The sequence below is a fragment of the Lithobates pipiens genome, unplaced genomic scaffold, assembly GCF_037356315.1.
Source record: "Lithobates pipiens isolate NorthernLeopardFrog02 unplaced genomic scaffold, aLitPip1_a1.2 Scaffold_18, whole genome shotgun sequence".
NCBI lineage: Eukaryota > Metazoa > Chordata > Amphibia > Anura > Ranidae > Lithobates > Lithobates pipiens.
This window is the reverse complement of record NW_027507758.1, coordinates 402,668,705-402,694,737: the sequence shown is the minus strand read 5'-3', so window position 1 is coordinate 402,694,737 and position 26,033 is coordinate 402,668,705. Positions and strand designations below refer to the sequence as shown.

At 37.9% G+C, this 26,033-nt stretch overlaps 2 protein-coding genes across 4 annotated transcripts in view; both read left to right on the top strand.

The window, feature by feature from the left end:
* LOC143988381 (uncharacterized) overlaps window positions 1–26,033 on the top strand; it is a 162,121-nt gene that overhangs the window by 84,537 nt on the left and 51,551 nt on the right. For 2 of the 3 annotated variants that reach the window (XR_013276840.1, XM_077487906.1), the window contains one exon: window positions 1,830–2,001. Coding sequence is in view for 1 of the 3 variants with exons in the window: in XM_077487906.1 (XP_077344032.1) it covers window positions 1,830–2,001 (172 nt within the window). In the remaining 2 variants the exon portion in view is untranslated. Of the gene's footprint in view, window positions 1–1,829; window positions 2,002–10,633; window positions 10,842–26,033 lie in introns of all 3 variants that reach the window. The other variant, XR_013276839.1, reaches the window with a different exon arrangement.
* SOX2 (SRY-box transcription factor 2) lies at window positions 14,171–16,329 on the top strand. The gene has a single exon (XM_077487905.1). The coding sequence runs from the start codon at window positions 14,418–14,420 to the stop codon at window positions 15,351–15,353; it is 936 nt and encodes a 311-aa protein (XP_077344031.1). The 5' UTR covers window positions 14,171–14,417; the 3' UTR covers window positions 15,354–16,329.

Sequence of the window (26,033 nt, the reverse complement as noted above, 5' to 3'; positions counted from 1 at the left end):
GGGAGCCTCATCACACTTGCATCAGTAAAAGAAATACAAAAATACTCTTAACTACTCGTGCTATATATATATATATATATATATATATATATATATATATATATATATATATATATATATATATGTAAAATTTATTTATATATATATATATATATATATATATATATATATATATATATATATATATATATATATATATATATATATATATATATATATATATAACAGGCAATGTGTGAAATGCACATATATAACCTGCGACAGCTTGTTTTTTTTTTTCTGGTCAGCTTGAATGAAAAAAAATATAGATGAATGGATATATATATCTATCTAATCTATATATCTACATATCTATCTATCAATCTATCTATCTATCTATCTATCTATCTATCTATCTATCTATCTATCTATCTATCTATCTATCTATCTATCTATCTATCTTGCTGTCTGTCTGTCTGTCTGTTTGCCTATCTATCTATCTATCTATCTATCTATCTATCTATCTATCTATCTATCTATCTATCTATCTATCTATCTATCTATCTATCTATCTATCTATCTGTCTATAGAGATAGATAGATAGATAGATAGATAGATAGATAGATAGATAGATAGATAGATAGATAGATAGATAGATAGATAGATAGATAGATAGATAGATAGATAGATAGATAGAATAATAAATATTGAATATATTGAACACACACGTCATTTTACATATATGACACATATATTTATGTGTATCCATCTATATTATTGTACACCATTACATACATCTCAGTGAGTGTATCCATCTGTCTGTCTATCTATCCATCCATCATGAGTATACACACTCAAATGTGTGTGTATATAACATATATGGACAGATACCGTTATATATGGTTATAATAAGCTTAAAAGATGAGTATTTTAAAGACACCTATATATGTATACATTGAACTATCACCTTTGAATCCAGTGTAGGCATGTGTCTGATTGGTCTATTTATCAGGGTTCACACACATTTCACTCAAGATTCACTTTTTTTCACATATGATTCAATTTGACAGTTGTATAAAGCTTGAATAAAACTCAAATAAAAAATGTGTGTGTCAGGGTGCCTTTGTATAAGATAGAAATGTACCTTATAGCAGTGCATATTTTATATGATTGCCATGCTCTGCATGTCTCTATAGAAAGAATACAAGAATTGTGAGTAGCATATTTTTCTGTTCAATGTTTTCTTCTCTATTATACTCTAAAATCGTATAATCTTCAGCTAGACAAAACTGAAAAAAAGGGAAAAAACACTCTTTTTTTTTCTTTTTTTTTTTTTTTTTAGGGTTGTTGATAAGATGTACAAGGAGTGGCAAAAAAAAGAAATCTTAAGAGGATGGCTGTATTAAAATATGAAGAGATCAGTTCAACCTTGCAATGTCTCTTTCTGAAAAAAAAAAAAAAAATCTTTATCAAATCCCTATTCTATGGCTTCAATAAACAGAAGCCATTACCTCACGGCTGCTTTTGTTGGCCCTATACAAGAGAGAACAAAATGGTTATTCAGGGGAACGCTTTAGATTTTTATTGTGGGTAGTATGCACAAAGAGCACTGTTATTGTATTAAAAAGAACCATCTGTAGCAGAAACAATGCCATCAAATTATCTTTGAATACCCACTGAAAAATATAAAGCTTTTTTTTTTTTTTTTTTCCCTTTCTGTACGGTGGGGGCATACAGCAGTGTTAGGATAACTGATTTTTTTGTGTGAGTGTGTGTTGTTGTCGGTTCATTCTTCTCTTAAAAAACAGCCATTTGGGTTTTTAAGCCATAAACGCTGCTTCTTGTTCCAGGAGCTGCAGAGAGGAGCTGGAGAGACAGCGGAGAGGCGGCTGGATGGACCAGGCTGCCTGTACCCATGGATGCTTCCGGGCACTGCTATGCCATGGCATTAGGGGTCCCTGCCCTACACAGCGACTCCCCTTTATTGCTTCTTGGGAAGACTACACCCCGACTTGAAGCCACGTAAGTAATTGCAATACCCAACTTTGACACCCCCCCACCCCCCACCACCACCCCTCCTCCCCCTTGGAGCTGTTTTATTTGGGATCTAGGAGTGATCAGCCAACCCGCCCATGTGCCAATCATCCACTTAGCCGGGACTCTGCTAGGTTCAGGCGGTTCAGGAGCTCGGGGGTTAACCTGTTCACCGCTGACATGATGGGGGGGGGGGGGTGCTCATCGGATGTGTGGGACCCCCTCAGCACGCAGGGGAGATCGCTGCCCTTTATTATCACCGCTCCTGATACTTTGTCAATGTTAGTAAACATAATAGTTATCAGTGTGCCTGCTACAGAAAGAAAGAAAAGTTTTATTACAACTGATTTAAAAACTGCAACAATGTAGCGTTTATTAAACGGGCGTGCAAGTTATTAAAGGGATATTAACGGGAGCCTCGGTTATTTAACGGGAACCTTGATGAATAAACGGGATTCTATGTTATTTACTATTCCTGGTACAGGGGATGATGAGGGTCCAGTTGTCCTGTGCAGGGATCCTATGTTATTTACTATCCCTGGTACATGGGGATGATGAGGGTCCAGTTGTCCTGTGCAGGGATCCTATGTTATTTACTATCCCTGGTACAGGGGATGATGAGGGTCCAGTTGTCCTGTGCAGGGATCCTATGTTATTTACTATCCCTGATACAGGGGATGATGAGGGTCCAGTTGTCCTGTGCAGGGATTCTATGTTATTTACTATCCCTGGTACAGGGGATGACGAGGGTCCAGTTGTCCAGTGCAGGGATTCTATGTTATTTACTATCCCTGGCACAGGGTCCAGTTGTCCTGTGCAGGGATCCTGCAATACAGGTGTCACACACACTTAGGCAAGGCGTCTCGTTGCCATGGAGACAGAGACACACCTGTCCCGAGCATCCTTTTCTTCATGCTCCCTGATAATCAGGTGGCATAAAAATGACCCACAAGTGGCAAGTTATTCGTCTGATGGCTGCACCGTGACACCGGCTATAAGGGCCACACAATGGCATGTGCCTGTAAAAGGATAGCTGTATGTGGCTAGTGTCACAGCCAGGATCTAAGCCATGCTCAAACCATCCAAAACTCTGCCAGATTGGCTGCTCTTTGGCGCCTCTAGTGGCTGCTAAAGAAATGGCAGTGTCAGCACACTGTGAACCCCTTTACTGCCAGTACTGATCCCTTATTATGTGATCTTTTTTTTATTATTATTACATAAGCTTTAATTGACAGTGTTAGTTTCTTCTATTATCCAGCTGCATTTTCCATTGCATTTCTCTAAGCTTGGTGTTTAGGGAAAGTATACTTTTTAATTAATTATCCTTAATGACTTCTGTTAACTAAGCTTGCATATCTATTTTTATTTTATTTTTTTGAAAAAAAAAAAAAAAAAATTCAGGAGGGTTAATCTTGAGTTGAAGGATCCAGATGTGATTGACAAGAGGAAAGGTGTTGATGGCAGGTCGTGCTGCCTTATTTACAGCCCACTGCTTGCCATAGAGCCTTTTGTTAGGGCTGCAAAGCTAATTTAGTGCTGATCAAAAGCGACACATAGTTAAAGGACTGGTAATGACTGCTAATTTCATTTCACACTCGTACATCCCCAACTGCTGTAATTAAGGACACGACATTTAAATGCAGGTGAAGAGAATTTTTTTTTTGGAGGGGGGATATATATTTTTTTCAACATGAATATGCTTGTCCACACGCAAAGGTCTCTGCTAATATGCTAATAAATGTTATATTAAAAGCAGTATGTACTGCAGATTTCTCCCTCTATGTGGAGTGCTCCCCTTCTTTGCAAATAGTCATCAGAAAATAATAATAATAACAATAATACAATTCTGAGTGCCATATTATTTAACATATTTTTATTAAAGCAAAAAAAAAAAAGCATTTGCATGGCTTTAGCTGAATCCCTTAAATTGTAAAAAAAAAAAAAAAAAAAAAGTACAAAAATGTTATAAATGTTTATATGCATTATGACTACCGAGTTGCATATTAATGCATTATTGCAGTTGGTGGTTAATTTTTGTCGCCAGACTTCAAAGTATAACAGCTCTGCGGTTTTTTTTTTTTTTTTTTGGTTTTTTTTTTACAGATGGGCAAAACTGACAGGAAAAAAAATATTTTAGCCTTTATCTTTTTCATCTGTGTAGCCTAAAGAGCTGTAGTAGACCCCGCTAAGATTGTATGATGTATCTTGAGCAAGTGATTGAGGATGTCTCAGATGTGTGGCTGTCTCTAGCACGTTGTCTTGAGCCCCCCCTGTTGGACGCAGTAGGAGCTGCACAGTGCCAGTCCAAAGGAAGCTCATACATTTGGCTTGTGTAATTTTTCATCTTAGAACTTTTTCTCTTTTTCTTTTTTTTTTTTTTTCATCGCAGACAGAAACACACACGATATGTAGGTGGAATATTCCAAATTCTAAATGAGACAATGGTCTAGCAGTGTTAGGAGATTTGAAGCATGGGGCTAGGCATGTGATCATTTGTACTATTTCTTTATTCATTATTAGTTTCTGTGATATGTTTAATGTTAGATAGAAAGGATTTAATCTGAAGATTCGTTTTCCTAACAGAATCATTAGCGCTGTAAAAAGTATCAGGTTGACCTGGTATGTAAATAGTGGGATATATTGCAGGATTTAATGCAGCAGCACAGGTTTTCCTAGCTATCATCCCCTTAAGAAGCTGTTACAATATGCAAAAAAAGGGAGAAAAAGATAATACATTTAGTTGAAATACGTATATATTTAACCCAAGGGTAATTAATGAATCAGCAGGTGCACCTGTGAACACATTCAAATCAGATCAAATCAATAAACTTGTATTTGAAATTTAAAATATCACCCCAATGTGTCCCATTTACTAACATGGATTTGACCTCCCAAGGTATTAAATATAGTCTAATACAGTCCATAGTAATTGTATCAGATGATTGTATACCGGCCAGCTGTTATCAGCTCCAATGTAATAAGATTCCAGGAATGACTAATAATTATTAATCCAGACAGGATCAGATACCATGAATTTGAATGAAGCACCTCCTTCTCATCGCAGTTTCAAGTAAATGAATAAATAATTACGATAACACTAATTGATCAACCCATAAATCAAACCCATGGAAGTTCCTCGTTTTATTTTATAGCCTGACAACTGACCTGTATTGGTAGCTGATGGCTTTACATAATGAAAGATCTATGGGTGGGTGCCCATGTTAAAATGCCACAGGCCTACAATTTATAGATCTGCTTGTCCATATCTGTTTATGGTATAAATGTTATAATGAATGTAATATAAATTGCCCCCATGAGACAGAGGCCACAGTTAGCTAATAACTGCTATACTGACAGGTTTTAGCATTAAACTTCATGTGGCAGTAAGATTAAAATTGCATGTTGATTCTTTGAGCCTGTGAAAGCCTGTCTACCCAGATAGATAATATCCAATGCATGGACTCTGGATGGGATAAGGTGACTATACATGTGAACCCTGGTGCTCTGAATTCCGCTGCTATTTCAAGAGTCCTTGAATGCAATGATTGGGTAAATGTGGTCTGGATGAAGCGCCTGTTATTGTCTTCTTCTCCTCTACCTAGAATGGCACTTCTCACAATTACAATTGCTGCGCTTCCTGATCGGCCAAGAATAAAGAGCGGCACAAGCAGTTTCAGATAATCAATAATATATTTCAAGGACGCTCTTGTGCTACTGGGTAATTGTCCTGGAGTATTGAAAATAAAATCTCATTGTCCATTTACTACTAGGACATAAATAGACGTTTCACATTCACGCCTGCATTAGGTGGATTTGGGTTATGTTCTTCGTTCACTGAACGCAGCACTGTACTGCTGTATGGCCTCTGACAATGACACTTTTCATGGGTTCCCTATCTATATACACTCTATGCAAAGGTAATAATTATTTAAAGTGTCAGCCTTGGTATTTTCTTTGGGTATCGAAATCATTTCAGTTCAGTTGCGTGCATTCATTTCAGGCTTCTCTCTCTCTCTCATATATATATATATATATATATATATATATATATATATATATATATATATATATATAATGTATATCTCTCCCCGTTATTTATATATATGGATAGATAGATAGATAGATAGATAGATAGATAGATAGATAGATATGTGTCTTTTTCTGCATCAGGGAGAGAGAGAGAAAGAGGGAGTGAGAGAGAAAGAAAGAAGAAGAGTATGTATATATATATATATATATATATATATATATATATATATATATATATATATATATTCATTCTCTCTAAATCTATTCCTCTTCCTCTTTCTCTCTCTCTGATCCAGAAAAGATTGATATTAAATATGCATTATATGTGGGACAATACAAACCCACCATTATGAGAACTTCAATGTACATAAACTACCTATCTATATACACATTATACCTTGCTACCATTCAACAGATACTCATTTTATCAAGTTTCAGCTCTCTAACATACTTTGGGGTTTATTCTAGCTGAGTTCAAGTCTGTACAATAATTCCAGGCCTTATGTATAAAAATAATACTAATAATAATAAATATATCAATTTAAAAAATAATGGAGAGAGATAGAGATAATATATATATATATATATATATATATATATATATATATATATATATATATATATATATATATATATATATATCCCCCTCTCTCTTCTCTTCTTTTCATTATATATATATTAATGAAAGAGAAGAAAAAAATATATATATTTATATTTATATATATATATATATATATATATATATATATATATATAGAGAGAGAGAGAGAGAGAGAGAGAGATTATATATATATATATATATATATATATATATATATATATATATATATATACAGAGATTTTATTTATATATATATATATATATATATATATATATATATATATATGTTTATGACAACACAAACCAGGACCATAGCATAACCAGAGCTACACGCGCGCCTGTGTATTGTAACAGGTGTATTTTTTCTTTCTTTCTTTTTTGGTGAAAAAAAAAACAAAGATTTGTCTCGGCACATTTACAAAGAAAAAAAAATCCATCGGTTTGCAAGAGATGAAATGCAAACTTTTTCTGGCTGCGATAGTTGACATTTTGTTCAGAATTGAGTTAGCAAGGCATTAATTATTTCAGAAGGAGATAAAACTCTCATAGCCCTAACAGACAAATAGGCCCTTTTCAGGATTTTAATTACAAAATAAAATGAGGCAAGCTCTTCCTTGCAAGGGTTTGTGAGTGGTTAAACAGAGCTTTCCCCCCAATACTGGTGGTCGTCAGCCTCCACTAATTAGCAATGCTGAGAAATTCCTGTTAACAAGGACATTCTCCCAGTCCCCGCTGGTCCCCTGCAGTTCTTCATTTCCATAAGAAGATTAGGAGTGCAGGGAACACACTCAAATGCAGATGCAGAAAAGAAGCGTTTTTAACAAGCAATATAATAGCGCAATGCTTGGCTAGGCTCTCACCTAATTACTGCAACTTAAACCTCTATTTGCCTCTCAGGACAAAAACACATTTGTGCGGTTCTTCTTGGACTTTCCCTAAACTTTTGTTCCAGCGACATTCTACCTGAGAGCCACTACTCAAACTTTCTAAGGACTACTGCCTTATGGCATCATAAATAGCATTATTATTTTTATTATTATTATTACACACATGTCATCTTCACAACAGTCTATGAAAGCCAAGAAGTCCAGTGTGCTTATCATATTGGAGAAATACAATTCCAAGAATATAGATGCGGATCTCAATGCTAAACCTGCAGAGGATGGCTTAATTATAGTGTGATGTAATAGATTTACTATAAAAAAATTAAAACGATATAATGAAATGAATTGAGATCTTGGAATTACAACGGGAAAATATTTTATTTACTGATTCAAATGCATTATTAATACAGTTAGCACACTCAATTCCTGCTTTTTTTATATCATAATAAATAAATGTTCTGCTTTTAAATGTATCACAGCTTCCCGTAATATACTATTAGTTTTCTTTTTTTATATATATATATATATATGAGTCTATATTTTTAGAAATGAAACTACAGTGTATTCCTTGCCTGTAAATAGTATTAAACACAAACACAAAGCTAACTTGGCGTTAGCTGGGAGCAACGCGGAGAAAACAAAACAAATCAAAATATAGCGTGCTGAATAAAAGAAATCTGAACCAATACGATGGATCATTAATTATATAATAAAACCTCATCTATAAGCTAAAGCGGCTGCACCAGGGAGCGGCGTTGCCACGGCCGGCCATTAGGCGGCGCTCTTACACCATGAGTATCTGAAGGACTTTGCAATGAACCTGCTTCTTTAATCCAATGAATAACCACTTTACCATCAATTGGAGGGAGATCAGAAAATCTCTGGTGTGATCTTCAAACTTATTCCAAAATAATTCTTTAGAAGAATCTATGCTGTTTCGGAATAAGTGGGGATACCCTAATCCTGGCAGCCACCGAAATATCACAGAAATATACAAAACACACATATTTATAGATACCTTAATAAATATGTGTGTATACAGTCTATATATATATGTGTGTGTGTGTGTCTATGTGTACACAGTATATATATATATATATATATATATATACATATATATATACATATATATATATATATATATATATACAGTGTGTGTGGTGTGTGTGTATATATATAGAGTGAGAGAGAGAAGAGGAGGGGGTGGGGTGGTAAGGATTATACATTTTAGGAGGGTGACCACTAGTATCTAGATAGCATCTAGATAGATACACTTTGTGCTCCCCCCTTTATAAACATATAGGGGTTGATTTACTAAACGCAAATAAGTTGTTCACTTTTCAAGGGAAGTTTCCCTTAGCTTAGTACATCTGGTGAAAATGAACTTTGCAAAGAAGAACCAATCAACTGCAGGGGAAAATAAATAAATAAAACAAAATAGTATTTATGCTTGCACATGGTTGGATATTAGAAGGCAGCAGAGATTTCTTTCATTCAATAAGGTATGCACATATACCCTTGAAAAGTGAGAATTTCTATGAAAGCGAAGTCTATTTGCCTTTAGTAAATGAACTCCATAGGTTCTTAGAGGTTACTTTCTTTTATATGTATACTTATTGGTCCCCCTATAAACTTACAATCTCTCTCTCTCTCTTTATATATATATATATATATATATATATATATATATATATATACACACACACATACATACATCAGGATGTCAGGATGTAACAAATGTAACATCCCCTTTGTTCTGAACAAATATGCTCAGCCATAGCCTATAATAAGAATTTATGTCCATGCACACAAGGAGCCCAGTGTGTCCAATATTTATTTGTTGTTGAATGTACTTTAGATACACAGCTTTGCACAAGGGAATGGAAGTAATCGTAGAAGTGTCTTTGTCCTGCACTGTGTAGTTACAACAAGAGAAACAAAACTAGCTACTTGTAAGGGCCATGCTGCATTTCTTTTAGTATTGATGCCCCCCCCCCCCCCCCTTTGGAAATCTTTAGCTGGTGACAATAGAAGAACTTCTGAAATTACACTCTGCCTTCCCCCAACTCAGACAGATCCATGGGGCTACCCCTCCACCTTCCAATCCCTGCAGAGCTTTTTCATGTCCCCCCAGAAAACAAAAAACAACCAGACTTCTGTGACTAGTATCATCACTTTCTATGATTTTTGCAGCAATCCTTCCTTCTTGATGTTAAATAAATAAGGTACCATGGGTTTTATTTATTAAAACTGGAGATTGCAAAAGCTGGTGCAGCTGTGCATGGTAGCCAATCAGTCTCCAAGCCTGGTCATACATATTTAATGTTCTTATACAATTTCCCTTTAGATTTACCAAAAAACATATAATATGAGGTCAAAACTAAACAACTTTCAATTGTTTCCAATCAGGCAGGCACTTACACTACATAGTTTAAAGTAAATCTAAAGGAAAATTGTACAAGAGGATTGAACATGTATGGCCAGCTGGATGCACATTATACAACTGTTGTTGTTTAATTTCCTTTAGATGTATCTTCAACTATGTAGTGCAAGGGCCTGCCTGATTACACACATTTTGAAAGTGTTCAGGTTTGACCTCATATTTTATGGTTAAGGAAAGCTTGTCCAATTAAGCTTTGACAAAAAAATGGAAGCTGATGCCAAAACCATATAATATGAGGTCAAACCAAAACACTTTCAATTTGTATGTAATCAGGCAGGTCCTTGCACTACATAGTTGAAGGTAAACTAAAGGAAATCAAACAACAAAGGTTGTATAATGTGTATCCAGCTTTAGGCTGCCCAGACATGTTCAATGTTCTTGCACAATTTTCCTTTAGATTTACCTTCAACTATGTAGTGCAAGGGCCTGCCTAATTGGAAACAATTGAACGTTGTTTCGTTTTGACAGCCTCATATTATGTTTTTTGGTAAAATTGTTAAAATTTGGTAAAATTGTACAAGAACATTAAACATGTATGGCCAGCCTTAAAGTGGAAGTCCATGCAAAAACTAAAGTCCCTTCTTCTATAGCCACCAACATTCTAACACTAACCTCTCTAGCCCTGAAAAGAAAAAAAAATGAGTATACATACCTTTTCTGCAGGTAATCCGACCCGATCTCAAGTGGCGGAAGCTCTGCTGAGTACATGTCCAACGACGGCTGGGAAATGAATAGGAAGTGACGTCACCCATAGAGTTACTACGAGGCTTCCGTTGGTGGGCTCGCCCTCTGCACCTGCCTATACAGTGAAGCCGCAGCAGGGATCAGAGTGTCCGCCACTGGAGATTGGGTCGGATCTCCTGTAGAACAGGTATGTATACTCCTTTTTTTCTTTTTCTGGGCTTGAGAGGTTAGTGTTAGAATGTTGGTGGCTATAGATGCAGGGATTTTAGTTTTTGCATGGACTTCCACTTTAAGCTGGATACACACTATACAATTTTCTTCAGCTTTGTTCTTTTAGATATACCAAAACCATATAATATAAGGTCAAACCTAAACACTTTCAATTTGTACGCAATCAGACAGACCCTTGCACTACATGGTTGAAGATAAATCTAAAGGAAATCAAACAACAAAAGTTGTATAGTGTGTATCCAGCTTTAGGCTGGCCATACACGTTCAATGTTCTTGTACAATTTTCCTTTCGATTTGCCATAAACTATGTAGTGTAAAGGCCTGCCTAATTGGAAAAAATTGAGGGTTGTTTAGTTTTGACCTCATATTATATTGTTTTTAGTAAATCTAAAGCAAAATTGTACATGAAAACTGAACCTGTATGGCCAGCCTTAGAGGCTGATTGGTTGCACCAGATTTTGCACTCTTAAGTTTTAGTAAATCAACCCCATTAGTCTTTACTTCTTTTACATCAAGAAGGATTGCTCAAAAAAAATATCATAGAAAGTGATGATACTAGACACTGAAGGCTGGTTGTTTTTTTTGTTGGGGGGAGGCAAGGCGTAATTTCAGAAGTTCTTCTATTTTTTTCTGGGGAGACATGAAAGACTCCTACAAGGATTGGGAGGTGGAGGGGGAGCCCCATGGATCTGTCTGAGTTGGGGGGAGGCAGTGTTTAATTTCAAAAGTTCTTCTATTGTTTTCTGGGGGGACACGAAAGACTCCGACATGGAGTGGAAGGTGAAGGGGGAGGGGCATAGATCTGTCTGAGTTGGGGGAGGGGGGGCAGAGTGCAATTTCAGAAGTTCTTCTATTGTTTTCTGAGGAGACATGAAAGACTCCTGCAAGGATTGGGAGGTGGAGGGGGAGCCCTGTGGATCTGTCTGAGCTGGGGGGAGGCAGTGTTTAATTTCTGAAGTTCTTCTGTTTTCTGGGGGGACATGGAGGACTCCCCTGCATGGATTGGAAGGTGGAGCGGGGGCATAGATCTGTCTGAGTTAGGAGGGGGGCAGAGTGCAATTTCAGAAGTTCTTCTATTGTTTTCTGGTTGGGACATGACAAAATCCTGCAGTGATTGGAAGGTGGAGCCCCGTAGATCTATCTGAGTTGAGGGAAGGCAGAGTGCAGATTCAGAAGTTCTTCTATTGTTTTGGGGGGGGGGGGGGCATGAAAAATTCTGCATGGATTGGAAGGTGGTTGGGGAGCCCCGTAGATCTGTCTGAGTTGAGGGAAGACAGAGTGCAATTGCAGAAGTTCTTCTATTGTTTTCTGGTTGGGACATGGAAAAAATCCTGCAGTGATTTGAAGGTGGGGCCCCATAGATCTATCTGAGTTGGGAGGAGGGAGGGTTTAATTTCAGAAGTTCTTCTATTGTTTTCTGGGGGGACATGAACGACTCCTGCATGGATTGGAAGGTGGAGAGTGAGCCTCATAGATCTGTCTGAGTTGAGGGGGGGGGGGGGAGCAGAGTGCAATTTCAGAAGTTCTTTTATTGTTTTCTGGGGAGACATGAAAGACTCCTGCAGTGATTGGAAGGTGGAGGGGGGGCAATGGGTCTGTCTGAGTTGAGGGGAGGCAGGGTTTAATTTCAGAAGTTCATCTATTGTTTTCTGGGGAGACGTGAAAGACTCCTGCGTGGATTGGAAGGTGAAGGGGGGGCAATGGATCTGTCTGAGTTGGGTGGAGGCAGGGTTTCATTTCAGAAGTTCTTCTATAGTTTTCTGGGGGGACATGAAAGACTCTTGCATGGATTGGTAGGTGGAGGGGGGGGGGCCTTAGATCTGTCTGAGTTGGGGAAGGGGGGGGGGCAATTGAGGGTTGTTTAGTTTTGACCTCATATTATATTGTTTTTAGTAAATCTAAAGCAAAATTGTACACGAAAACTGAACCTGTATGGCCAGCCTTAGAGGCTGATTGGTTGCACCAGATTTTGCACTCTCAAGTTTTAGTAAATCAACCCCATTAGTCTTTACTTCTTTTACATCAAGAAGGATTGCTCAAAAAAAATATCATAGAAAGTGATGATACTAGAAACTGAAGTCTGGTTGTTTTTTTTGTTGGGGGGAGGCAAGGCGTAATTTCAGAAGTTCTTCTATTGTTTTCTGGGGGGACATGAAAGACTCTTGCATGGATTGGAAGGTGGGGGGGGGGGGCAGAGTACAATTTCAGAAGTTCTTCTATTGTTTTCTGGGGGGACATGAAAAAAATCCTGTAGTGATTGGAATGTGGAGGGGGAGACCCATAGATCTGAGTTGGGGGAAAGCAGAGTGTAATTTAGGGTATGAAGTGATAATATTAGACGCTGAAGTCTGGTTGTTGTTTTTTTTTCTGGGGGGGACATGAAAGACTCCTGCAGTGATTGGAAGCTGGAGGGGGTCCCATGGATCTATCTGAGTTGGGGGAAAGCAGAGTGTAATTGTGGGTATAAAGTGATAATACTACACACTGAAGTCTGGTTGTTTTTTGGTTTCTGGGGGGACATGAAAGACTCCTGCAGTAATTGGAAGGTGGGGGAGGGGGGAGGGGGCATGGACCTGTCTGAGTTGAGGGAGGCAGGGTGTAATCTCAGAAGTTCTTCTATGGTTTTCTGGGGGGGGGGGGGAGAAACATTTTGCATGGATTGAAAGGTGGAGGGGGAGCCCCTTAGATCTGTCTGAGTTGAGGGAGGCAGGATGTAATCGCAGAAGTTCTTCTATTGTTTTCTGGGGGGAGGGGACATGAAAAAGTCGACATTTGTCTTTTTTATAAGCTTGCATTTTCGGATTCTATTTGTTATTTGCAACCTGCTGCGGTGTCAGGATTTGGAAGTATTCGGTTGCTATGGGGAGTTTGTATAGAAGTAGATTGCTGGTGGAGGGGGGGGGGGCATTGGGAGGAGGTGGGGAGGGATCTGCAGACACCTGCACAGCCAGACTCGCTCCTCCACCCGCGATCTTCGTGAATAGGGCGAAGAAAGGAAAGTGTGCGCAGACAGGTGTGTTGTGGGTGTCAGAAGGGGTTAATCCGCCGTGGTAGTAGAGCGAAGTTTCAGCAGTGCAGTCAGGAGAGCCCCGTCCCCCCACTTCCTCCTCTCCTAGGCGTGTGTGACCTGTTGCTCCTGTTTGATGGGAGGAGGGGGCGTGGAGAAGCTCGGCTGCTATAGGTTGCCGGCGACGCTCGGCTCCCCTCCTCTTTTCGCCACGCCCACGAAAAACTGAAGCCGAAGGGGGCTGCCCCTGCCTGGCGTTCTGATTGGCCGCCGCGAAGCCATTTATTCCCTGACAGCCCCCATCACATGGACGGTTGTCTATTAACTTGTTTCAAAAAAGTAGCAGGACTTGTCAAAGGCGCACGATGAAAAGTAGTTTGCTGGCTGTGTGAGAGGCAGCATTGGAAAGCATTGGCGAGCAGAGCAGCGACATAAAGAGCAGAGAAAATAATTTGGGGATCAGAGGAGAAGAAGAAGAAGAAGTTGTGTTATTTTGGGGCACCCCCCCACACACCAGCCGCCTGAATGTACAACATGATGGAGACCGAGCTCAAACCGGCCGCCCCCCAACAGCCTTCCGGCGGGGGGAACTCCAACCAGTCGGCCGCCAACCAGAAAAACAGCCCGGACCGGGTGAAGAGACCCATGAACGCCTTCATGGTATGGTCCAGAGGTCAGAGGAGGAAGATGGCCCAGGAGAACCCTAAGATGCACAACTCTGAGATCAGTAAGAGGTTGGGGGCTGAATGGAAGCTCCTCTCCGAGGCCGAGAAGAGACCCTTCATTGATGAGGCCAAGAGGCTCCGAGCCCTCCACATGAAGGAACACCCGGATTATAAATACCGGCCCAGGAGGAAAACCAAAACCCTCATGAAGAAGGATAAGTACACCCTACCTGGGGGATTGCTAGCTCCTGGGGGCAACTCCATCGGCTCCGGGGTCGGGGGCAGCCTAGGAGCCGGGGTCAACCAGAGGATGGACAGCTATGCCCACATGAACGGCTGGACCAACGGCGGCTACGGCATGATGCAAGAGCAGCTCGGTTACCCTCAACACCCGGGGCTCAACGCCCACAACGCCGCTCAGATGCAACCCATGCACCGCTACGACGTCAGCGCCCTCCAATACAACTCCATGAGCAGTTCTCAGACCTACATGAACGGCTCACCTACCTACAGCATGTCCTACTCCCAACAAGGGGGCCCAGGTATGACCCTGGCTTCCATGGGCTCCGTGGTCAAGTCTGAATCCAGCTCCAGCCCACCCGTGGTCACCTCGTCCTCCCACTCCAGGGCTCCTTGTCAAGCGGGGGACCTCCGGGACATGATCAGCATGTACCTACCTGGGGCAGAAGTGCCAGAGCCCTCTGCCCAAAGCAGACTGCATATGTCCCAGCACTATCAGAGCGCCTCGGTACCGGGCACGACCATCAATGGCACGCTTCCTCTATCACACATGTGAAAAAAAACAAAAACAAAAAAAAAAATAAGCACAGCAAAAAAAAAAAATAACTTTTATTAGAGTTTGGACTTTTTTTGGACTATTTTTGTACAGAGAAAAAAAATGGGGAGGGGGTTAAAAAAAAAAAAGAAAAAAAGAAGAACTTGTAAAGTATCAGAGAAGGAAAAAAAATACAGAAAAACTTAAAAAAAAAAGTTCTAGGTACGAACTTTTTTTTTTTTCAGAATTATTTACCAATAATATTTAGAGCTAGTCTCAAAGAAAAAAAAAAGTGATGACAAAAACAAACAAAAAAAATGTTTTATTATTTGCGAGGAACTTTTGTACAGTATTTATCAGATCAACAAAGGCGATCCAAGTGCTATTGTTTTTCCAAGCTGCGACTTTGCCAATCTTTTTACACTCATAGGTCAATGCAGCTTTTTGGGAAGGGGAGGGGGGGGGGGGGTGAAGCTGCCCTGGGAACATTTTTTTTTTTTTTTCTTTTACAATTTGGACATATCCATTCATGACAAAAAAAAGTAACAGGACAAAACCACATCCATAAAAAAAAGCACACAAAATTGTGTACTATTATTATTATTTTTTTTTATTATTATTATTATTGATTGTTAAAAGCAGTCATTGACTCAAAACAGTTGTTAATTTAAAATAGGCTGTTTTTTTTTTTTCTTTAAAAGTCTTCATCCTGTTCAGATAAAAAAAAGCAAAATGAAACTACTGTGTTTGAAATATTTTCTTATGGTTTGTAATATTTCTGTAAATTTATTGTGCTGATATTTTAAGTTTTTTTTTTTTTCTCTCTCATTTTCAGTAGATGTATTTTAAAAAGACTCGGCTCGGTTGTTGCCGAAAGTCCATGTATATATATATGAACTAATACCACTCTTATAACAGGTACATTTCCCGCTTAAGTTTTTACTCCATTCTGCACAGTTTGAGATAAATAAATTTTTTTTTGAAATATGGAATCTGACATCACCTGGAGTGTTTGATTTATTTTGTTATTATTTTATATGGATGGCTAGCACATTAAAAAAAAAAAAAAAATAGGGGGCTAATTTAATGTTATTTAATTGTTATGGCAGAATGACAGTAGACATATATACCTAGATAGGTGTGAAAATGAAGTCTACTGTTTCTATGGAATGGGGGCCATTGCAGATAGTTTCACGTGGATGATGTCATGTTTTCTAATCAAATGCATTTTAATAGCAGAGTAATCTTAATGTGGTAACAATGATCAGATGACAAGAAGCCGGCATTAATGGAACGTCTATCTGCATACAAGGTAAATGTTGCTTTGACATTTGGTGATAAAGTGGATCAGTTGTAATGCACCCGTCAAGCTTCAGCTTCTACTTTGTATTTTCAAGGCAGAACAAAAGTTCTCTGTATTGAAAACAAATTGCGACTATTACAGCTGTTTTAATCCTATCTCTAAATTGCCAGCGGGGTCCAAACCAAAAAAAAAAAAAATCCCCCAAAAAAACTGGATAATATCTCCAGCTGATAACAGAGAAGCCTGGGCCCTTATACAAGAACGAAGCATCAGCCAAGAGGTAGAGTTTTACTTTTAAAAGCTGAATTTTCTTCTTTTTTTTTTTTTTTTTTTTTTTAAATCTGTTTATTATTATATGGCTTATCCATGCACTGTCCATGCTTTGTCAATGCAACCTTGTTCAAGCCACCAGGGCTGCCTGTTCACTGACACTCTAGATAAGTGAATTAATTTATGGAGTATTGATTAGGAGATAGCGCTTCTGGTCACTTGTTATGGTTTTGTCATTGTAGGCGGATAGAGATAATAAATAATCAATATTTAAAGGCAATCTGTTGTCAAAGTCACAAGACTTTTTTTTTTTCTTAGATCACTCTTTTTTTATATGTTCGACCTGAATAGGCTTAGAAGTGTTAAATGGAGTTTGTGGTCTTTTTTTCCCTTTAATTCATATAACCTACATTTAAATGAATCTTAAGCAAATAAGGTTTAGCAGGCCAGCAAAATTTAGAGTAATGACTGACTTTTGTGCATTATGGGCTTAGCATCGTTTGAATGGAAATGTGCGACATTTGACAACTTGGGCTGTATTGGCAGGAGGACAATCTGAGAGGGTTTAGCGCCCTAGTTGGCAGGCCGTTATAGGGTGGAACTGTCTCTTTGTCAGGCCTGCCTTTATATAGATGTTCATAGATTACCTATATAGATCGTAAGCTCTATGGGCAAATCATTTATGGCGTGCAAACACTATCCCTTTTTGGTAATACATGTTTGGCAAAGCAAAAAAAAAGGTCAGTTTGGTGTAGTATGATAAATAGGACTGTTTTGTTGTTAGTATTATTACTACCGTTATACTTATGTCATTTCAGTTATGTAAGTGATACACAGTGCACAGGGAAATTGAAATAGTAAAATAAAGATTAATAGATGTGTCTATGTGTTATATATATATATATATATATATATATATATATATATATATATTTAACGCTGTATATATATATATTTTTTTCATATACATATATATATGTGTGAAGAAAAATGTAGAATCTGAATGTATATATTTTTGAAACTGAGTTATATATTATATATATATATATATATATATACATATTAGAAACTGTATGTATATATTTATTAAACTGAATATATATATATATATATATATATATAAAACTCCGTTTCAAAAATATATAAAAATATATATTGGACGTTGTATGTATATATTTCTTAAACTGAATATATATATATATATATATATATATATATATATATATTTATATTTACACATAGACACGCATATTTCATATTTAATCTTTATTTTACATAAATTTCCCTGTGCACTATTTATCACTTACAGAACATAAATTCTATTAATATATATATATATATATATATATATATATATATATATATATATATATATATATATATATATATATATATATATTCATATTTTTTTAAGCTGTGGATGTGTTAAGGCCCCCCCCCCCCCCCCCCCCAAATGCTCTGTGCCCCTGGGATGAAACGTTTTAGTTCAGTTTATGACCCCCCCTTCCCATGTCTCCAAGATGCTTGGCTTTTCCTCCAGATTGGTCGTTGGGGCTGGCAGCCCTGGTTGGGTTGAGAGTAATGTCTCACTAACCTTACATAATGTTTAGATAAATCCATTGATGAGATTAAAGTTTCCCATGTGAATTTTTGAAGCGGAGTGGTAAAATATTTTGTCGTATAGGGGAGTAGATTAGCAGGCATCCTTGCCAAGGCAGACTAAACTGGTAATACATACAGTCTCTGGGGAAGGCAGCTCACATTAACTGCTAAATGAATATTTGACAAGGGCTCACTGTGAGGCATTATTACTACAAACGCGTCCCTACTGGACTTTCAAAGGGTCAGAGGGCATCGGTTCAATTAATTATTTATACCGCTTGTTCTTGCACGGCGTTATCCTGCAATTGACATGTTCTTACAGTTGGAGCTCTCTGGAGATCTAGAATTCTAGATATGAAATAATAAAAAGAGAGGAGATGGATGGTTGAGGCACATAGGCTCTACAAATAAATAGCTTTGAGTTGATGCTTATCTTTTTTAATTTGATTGTACAAATTAGATCAACTAAGACAGATTTTTATAGAATATTTAGGCTGGCCCAGTGAATTTGGACTTGGCAATTATTTAATCTGGTTCAGGAGAAATTTCAGTGATGAATTACTTAAAATATCTTGCCTATCTGAAACTATCTATAGGCCAACCTAAAAAGTGGCTCATTAGGTCGTAGACATTAGATAAACTAGGATAGATAGACAGATAGATAGATAGATAGATAGATAGATAGATAGATAGATAGATTTATTTTTAGTAGAGACATATTTAGATTGGCCCAGCCAATTTGTGATTGACAAGCATTGAATCAGGTCCAGGACACATTTCAGTTGTATTGGCTATTTGAAACTGTGCTACAGGCTCATCCAAAAAAACTACCTGTTTTGAAATTGGATAAATGAAGATAGATAGATGGTTGGATAGATAGATAAATAGATAGATAAATAGATAAAGAGTCTGGCCAAGCGAATTTGTACTTGACAGTCATCTGATCAGATCCAGGAGACATTTCAGTTGCTTTCAAGAACTGTATTTATTGGTTTCCCTAACTATCCTTAATCGCCAATACTGCAACCTAAAACTATCACTTGAGAATATAGAATTTACATCAAATACGGATGAGAGTTTGTCAGTTTTGTACATGCATGTAATCTCAAGTTATACTTAAGAACTAATGTTCTTTATGGAAAAAAGGGGGATGGATAGAAAGATAGATGGATAGATATTCATAGACTGGTCCAGCGAATTTGTGCTAGACAATAATCTATTCAATTTCATGAGAAATTTCAATATTTTTCTTTGTATTAGCTTTCTGAAATGACCTCAAATTAGCTATAGGCCAATCTAAAAACTACCCCAAGCCCCTAGTTATCTATATAACGTATATAACTATCATTTACAATTGTAGTTAGATGTCGGGAAGGTGTAATTACCCACCACTTTAGGCTTTGAGGCTTAAATAACATTTTATGAGCTGCTTGTTCTCCGCCATTAATATAAGAGATGGTCGCCTTGGGCGGAGGGCTGTAGCGCCTAGCCGCCAGCTGTTGTCAGCACCTAAGGCCAGTAATAACATGGGTGATCTTCTCCCAAATGTCTACATAAACGGCCCGCCGCACTTTCCTTTTGCTCAGCTGCTTTTTATATTTAACATTGAAATAGCTTGTGTGTTGACAAACGATCCGGCCTTTTCATTTGGGATGCCTTCTTTCTTGTTGGAGATAAAGGATTTACAATAGGGGACCTGGCGTGGTGTTTTGGCTCATTTTGTTGCTGGAGAAGATTTGGCTTGGGTGAGGGTTGCTATTAAAGTCAACAAGCTGTATTCTTATACTGTATACAGGCATACCCCACTTTTAAGCACACAATGGGGTTTATTTACTAAAGCTGGAAATTTGCAAAATCAGGCTCACTGCTGCATAGAAACCAATGAGCTTCTAATCCCAGCTTGTTCAATTAAGCTTTAGTAATAAAACCTGGAAGCTCATTGGTTTCTATGCAGAAGTGAGACTGATTTTGCACTTTCCAGCTTTAGTAAATAAACTCCATTGTGTACTTAAAAGTGGGGTATGCCTGTATACAGTGGTGTGCTGCTGCCTGGATGGCAATCATATGCCTATATATACTACCATTAATTTTTGCCGTAGGTAATTATGTTAAAGGACAATGGTAGAAAATAATTAGATTCAAATATCACAAGTGTTTAATATATCAATAAATAGCAGACCTATATATGACTTCTAGCTGTGTTAGTATAGATTCTCTTGTAATGTCTTATACCGCCAGTGGTTTCCAGTGGACTATCCTGAGTTTAGTCCCATCTGTGTCCAGGAAGGGTGGTCCAGCACTAAGATCCTAAACTCAGCATAGGACCAGTGCTTGTGACGTCACCAGGCCTTAGACTTTCATGAATCTGTCTGATAAATTCACACAAATCCTACAGGCTGCACAATAACAGGTCCTGATCAGAAGTGAGAAACTCAAATGGCAATCCTTTCCCTAAAAATATGATGTTATCATATGATACAAGTTCAGGTATCACTTCTACATTAAATAATAATAATATATAAATATCTATCTATCTATCTATCTATCTATCTATCTATATAGATCTATCTATCTATCTATCTATAGATATATATATATATACACATCTTATATTTCCCACTTTGCACAGAAAGAAGCTTTTGTTCTTTGCCCATCCGTACTATTGGCCTGGCAGAGTATAAACCATAAATGTGTGACTTGGCGTTAATGTATAGGTTGCTGCAAATACCAATTCTCCTATAGACTGTGTTTAGGGGGCGAAATTCACCCAATATTGCCCCTCCATGCAGTTTGGAAGAAAGCGATGTGTCATCCCTGATTCTCAAAGAATTACGGTTTTCTAAGCTCTTACAAATTGCAAAATTGTAGAAGACAGAGCAATAATGAATGTATTAGAGGGAGCAGTGTATTCCTCGAGAGACCCTTATCATCTAGCAGCAGACCGACTGATCCCCCTGCTTTATGCTAATACACCGCATGACGTCACAGCCTTCTTTGGGGGGGGGGGGGGGGGGGAGAATTAGTCTGGAAATTATTTTATACAATAAATGTTATTTCTGACATTGTCTTTCGGATGGATTTCGCTAGAGGGCTGAATATATATATATATATATATATATATATATATATATATATATATATATATATATATATATATATATATATATATATATATATATATATAAAGCCAGTCGCTTTGTGTATTGGTTTTCCTAAAAACGTTTGACTAAAGATCCACCAGAACAATAACCGGATTTTCTTCAGAGAGATGAAAGGAAACAAATAAAGAGAAAATAGAAGTGCTCCTCATTTGTCTGGATGCTGGAAGCTCAGGTTGGGTAGGGTGAGGCACCTTTAGTAAATAACTCCCAGAACATCACTTCCCTTTTCATTTGTGTTTTGAGAACTGTAGATTTTTTTTTTTTCTTATCTTGTGTTTTCCTCTAATGTCAGGCGCACATTGTTCTCCTGTATGTGTTCTGTACATAGGAAACATTGTATGTTAGTGGAAGTCAACAGGTCCAATAATGAAAGAGAAGCTGCAATATTAGTACATGGACTGACAGCTACATAGGAGCATTCCATACCACTGGGGGATATCCAGGGGAGGAAAGATTCAGGACTTTTGTAACTATTTTTGTGTAGTCTTGGTAGGAAGAAAAAAAAAGAAAACATTGAAGTTCAGATTTTTCCAGGGGCACATGGGGAAAGCGGTCTGTGGATTTTCTTATTCGATGTATGTTCATTTGTAAACTTCGCTGTTTATGGCCGATATTTATCGCCAGGCCGGACACCTGATTTTATAAAAGTATCCTAGAAGGTTATGTAGTAATGTGGTTGTATGCCAGGACTTTTCTCATCACAGTCCCCAGGTAGGGAATCATTTCCCTATCCTAATTATCAGTTGAATTTACAGGTTTCTTTCTTTCTTTCCTCGCTCCATGCAAACACTGGTTTAAAAATCGCTGCTCTTACAAGAGTTTTGCATTTTGCCTTTTGAAGCAGCTCAATGTTATCCTATGTGCCCATGCACATTAGGACGATTAGAGGCATATTTTTATACTTACCCTGGTTTGCTTTTCTGACGGGAGCTTTCTGGCAGAAAAAAACGCTAAACTCTCCTCTCTCCTAAACTATGTACAAAAACGCTTTATATGAGCGTTTATTTTTCTGCCAAGGGAACTGGAGCGTTTTTAAAGCCCGCTGTGCTTGGAGCTAAAGGAATATGAATTATTTATTTTTTGCTCTCTTTTTTTCTCCAAAAATAGAAATATGAATTATTTACATATGCATGTCTTTTTTTTTCTTTCTTTCTTTCTTTCTTTCTTTCTTTCTTTCTTTCTTTCTTTCTTTCTTTCTTTCTTTCTTTCTTTCTTTCTTTCTTTCTTTCTTTCTTCCTATCTTTTTTATCATTCTTCCTCTCTCTCTCTCTCTCTTTCTTTCTTTCTTTCTTTCTTTCTTTCTTTCTGTCTTTCTTTCTATCTTTCTTTCTCTTTCTCTCTCCCTATCTTTTTATCATTTCATTCTTCTCTTCTCTCTCTCTTTCTTTCTTGCTCCCTATCTTTTTATCATTCTTCCCTTTTCTTTCTTTCTTTCTTTCTTTCTTTCTCTCTCTTTCTTTCTATCTTTCTCTCTCTTTCTCTTTGCCTCTTTTTATCATTTCATTCTACCCTTCTCTCTCTCTCTCTCTCTCTCTCTCTCCCTCTCCCTCTCCCTCTCCCTCTCCCTCTCCCTCTCCCTCTCTCTATCGATCTATCAGAGCATTTTACATCAGAACCCCTATGTGGGGAATTATTTTCCTATCCTAAAAATGTATTATTTTTATTCTTTTCTTTCTCAAAGTTGAACACAAAGTAGTAGCATTGGATAGTTAATTATTTATAACGTAACTGCTACTGAATGATGATTTGCTCTATAATGTCTCTTGTACTACTTAAATCTACATCTGGGGGATGTAAAACACACACAATAACACACACACACACACACATACACACACACACAATAATACACACTTACTAAACCTGGTGCACTCGGCATCTGGTGCAGCTGTCCATAGTAGCCAATCAACGTCTAACTTAAATTTATTCAATTAAGCTTTGACCATAAAACTTGGAGGCTGATTGGTTTCTATGCAGAGCTGCACCAGATTTGCACACTTAAATTTTAGCAAATAACACACACACGTTATTTGGACATGACTAACTTAAAACGAATTTCTCAGAACTTTATCTGTGGCACCACTGCAGATAGAGGAATATAACTCCTAACATCCAATCACATTTTAGTTTACGGTTGCCAGGTCAGTAGTTGCCATGGGTTACTGTAGTTGTCAGTGGCTCAGTGACTACATTTGAAGGAGACGTTGTTCATTTTCAGCAAAATATTTTAATGAGCCCATTATGTGGACGCTGGTGGATTGGGGGAGAGCGTACTGAGATCCCCCCAATAATCCTAAAGTCTGTGTGATTGTGGGATGAAAAGCAGGATGAAATGGGATGAATTGAGTGCTGTCAGAGATGTCTCTTCTCCTTGAACAGTGTGTACTGGTGAATGCCAGGAGCTGGGTTATCCAGTGCAGGTGCAGTGCTGCTGGGGGATGGGAAGGGAGGGAGGGGGGTCTGTGTGTTCAGCCAAAAAAGCACATTCTCCACAATAGACCACACACTGCCAGCCAGCATGGCATCAACTCACACTCTCAGAGTTTTTTTTTCCACCCTCTTACACAGTCCCCAGTTCACAAAGTGGCTATACAGTACCACCAGCAAGGGTCCTTTAATGAACATTTGTCACTTGTATGACACACAATTTCTGCCAGTCTGTATATGAAAGGGGGGGGGGGGATACTCCTTACAGCAATAGACCTCTTATTAAATCATTTTTTTTTTTACCCTTTTTAAATATATTTTTTTCGATGCATCAAAATTCATACATTTAAAAAGGACCCGATTATAGATTGCAAGCTTTCAGGAGCAGGCTCTTCTAATACTCTTGAATTATATTGTTGCTCTACTACTGTCTCCTTTTTATTGCAAAGGGCCTGTGAAAACTGTTGGTGCTATATAAATCCTAAATGATGATAACAATAATAACAATAATAATAATAATAATCTTTAGCCAATTATCTGTAACAAATAATGTATTATTTGATTTCCAATTCAAGTCCCATAATTAGCCTATATGTGGAAGTTCACTAACCTAAGCTTAATAAAGAGAATATTGGCCATGTGGCAACCACAATCCCAGATGTGCCACCACTCTGATCAGCCCCTATAGTTGAGGTAGGGGTAGGCTTTCTTAATAGAGTTTTCTTCTTGTCATTGTCGCCTCAGTGCAGGCCTGGGAGTCCTGGAGCAGATTAGTACTGTGCCTGGATCTGCTGGAGCATTGCACTGCGCAAATTGCTTCTTGTTTGCTTATAAAAAGCCATGTAACCGGAAAAAGTTTTATCACAGCACAAACGTACTTAACCGCAGACCGTTAAGCAGGAAAAAAAATGACAACCAGGAATTATTATTTTGCTATTTTTCTGCATCATAGTAAAATAAGTAGTGTTTTTTTGACATTGTGAAAAAAAAAAAAAAAAACTTGACAGGGAATTATAAAAGAAGATACAGCTTCATCAGTGACTTGGCTGGATTGTGGTTGGAAATATTCATATTTTCTAAGTTTTAGGGGGTGGAGGTTGATCTGTTGACACCTCAATTGGCTGATTCCGGTGTGTACTGCTGTGTCCCCCAATTCTAGGTATGGAGAGCACTTTGTGTGTGACGAGTGCCCACCAACCTCTATAGCTCCAGCTTGGCGTTGGCCCCCTCTTCCTCATGTACAGACCCCTAATTAATTCCTGGGATAAATGCATGCTTTTCTTCCCATTGGGGAGTCACTACCTTCCTTCCAAAAATATCCATCCGCAGGAGAAACCTGTACAACAAAAATAGTGACCTGCTAAAAAAAATCTGCCAAATTCAGCACGATTTTTTAATATATCTAAATACCTAATTGAAGTGGCATTTAAATAGTGTGTGGATTAAAAAAAAACAAAAACGTTTTTTTGTTGTTTCTGGCAGATTATTCCAATTTCAGTAATATATTACCATTCTCAGCATTCTTTGCCTTGTGTTTGTTCTTTAGCAGACAAATAAAATAGCAGCGACACATCGGGGCTACTAATTCGAGTTAATATGATCTTTATGGCAATATAAGAGCGGATAATTGGCCTATTTTTCTGAACAACAATGTAATTCACAATAGCTTTATTATTTAATAACTTCAACCCTTGGCTGGGAGGTCTCCGGCAGGGAAGACCTTTTCTCTGTAGCTGAAGTTGTTGGGGAAGAACAATAGCAATGTAATTGTAGAGATTTGTGAAGATGACTTGTGGAAATGAACTGTTTAGATATGGAAGGTCCCTTAGATGTGTGCACTTTTGCCTACAACCCCCCTTACCCCCCCCCCCCCTCCCACCACCACCACCACCACCATACACCCCCACCAGCGTACACATCGTGGGATTTATGGAGAAT

Coding starts and splice junctions, on each gene's coding strand:
- SOX2 (XM_077487905.1), top strand. CDS start 14,418: ATGTACAACATGATGGAGACCGAGCTCAAACCGGCCGCCCCCCAACAG.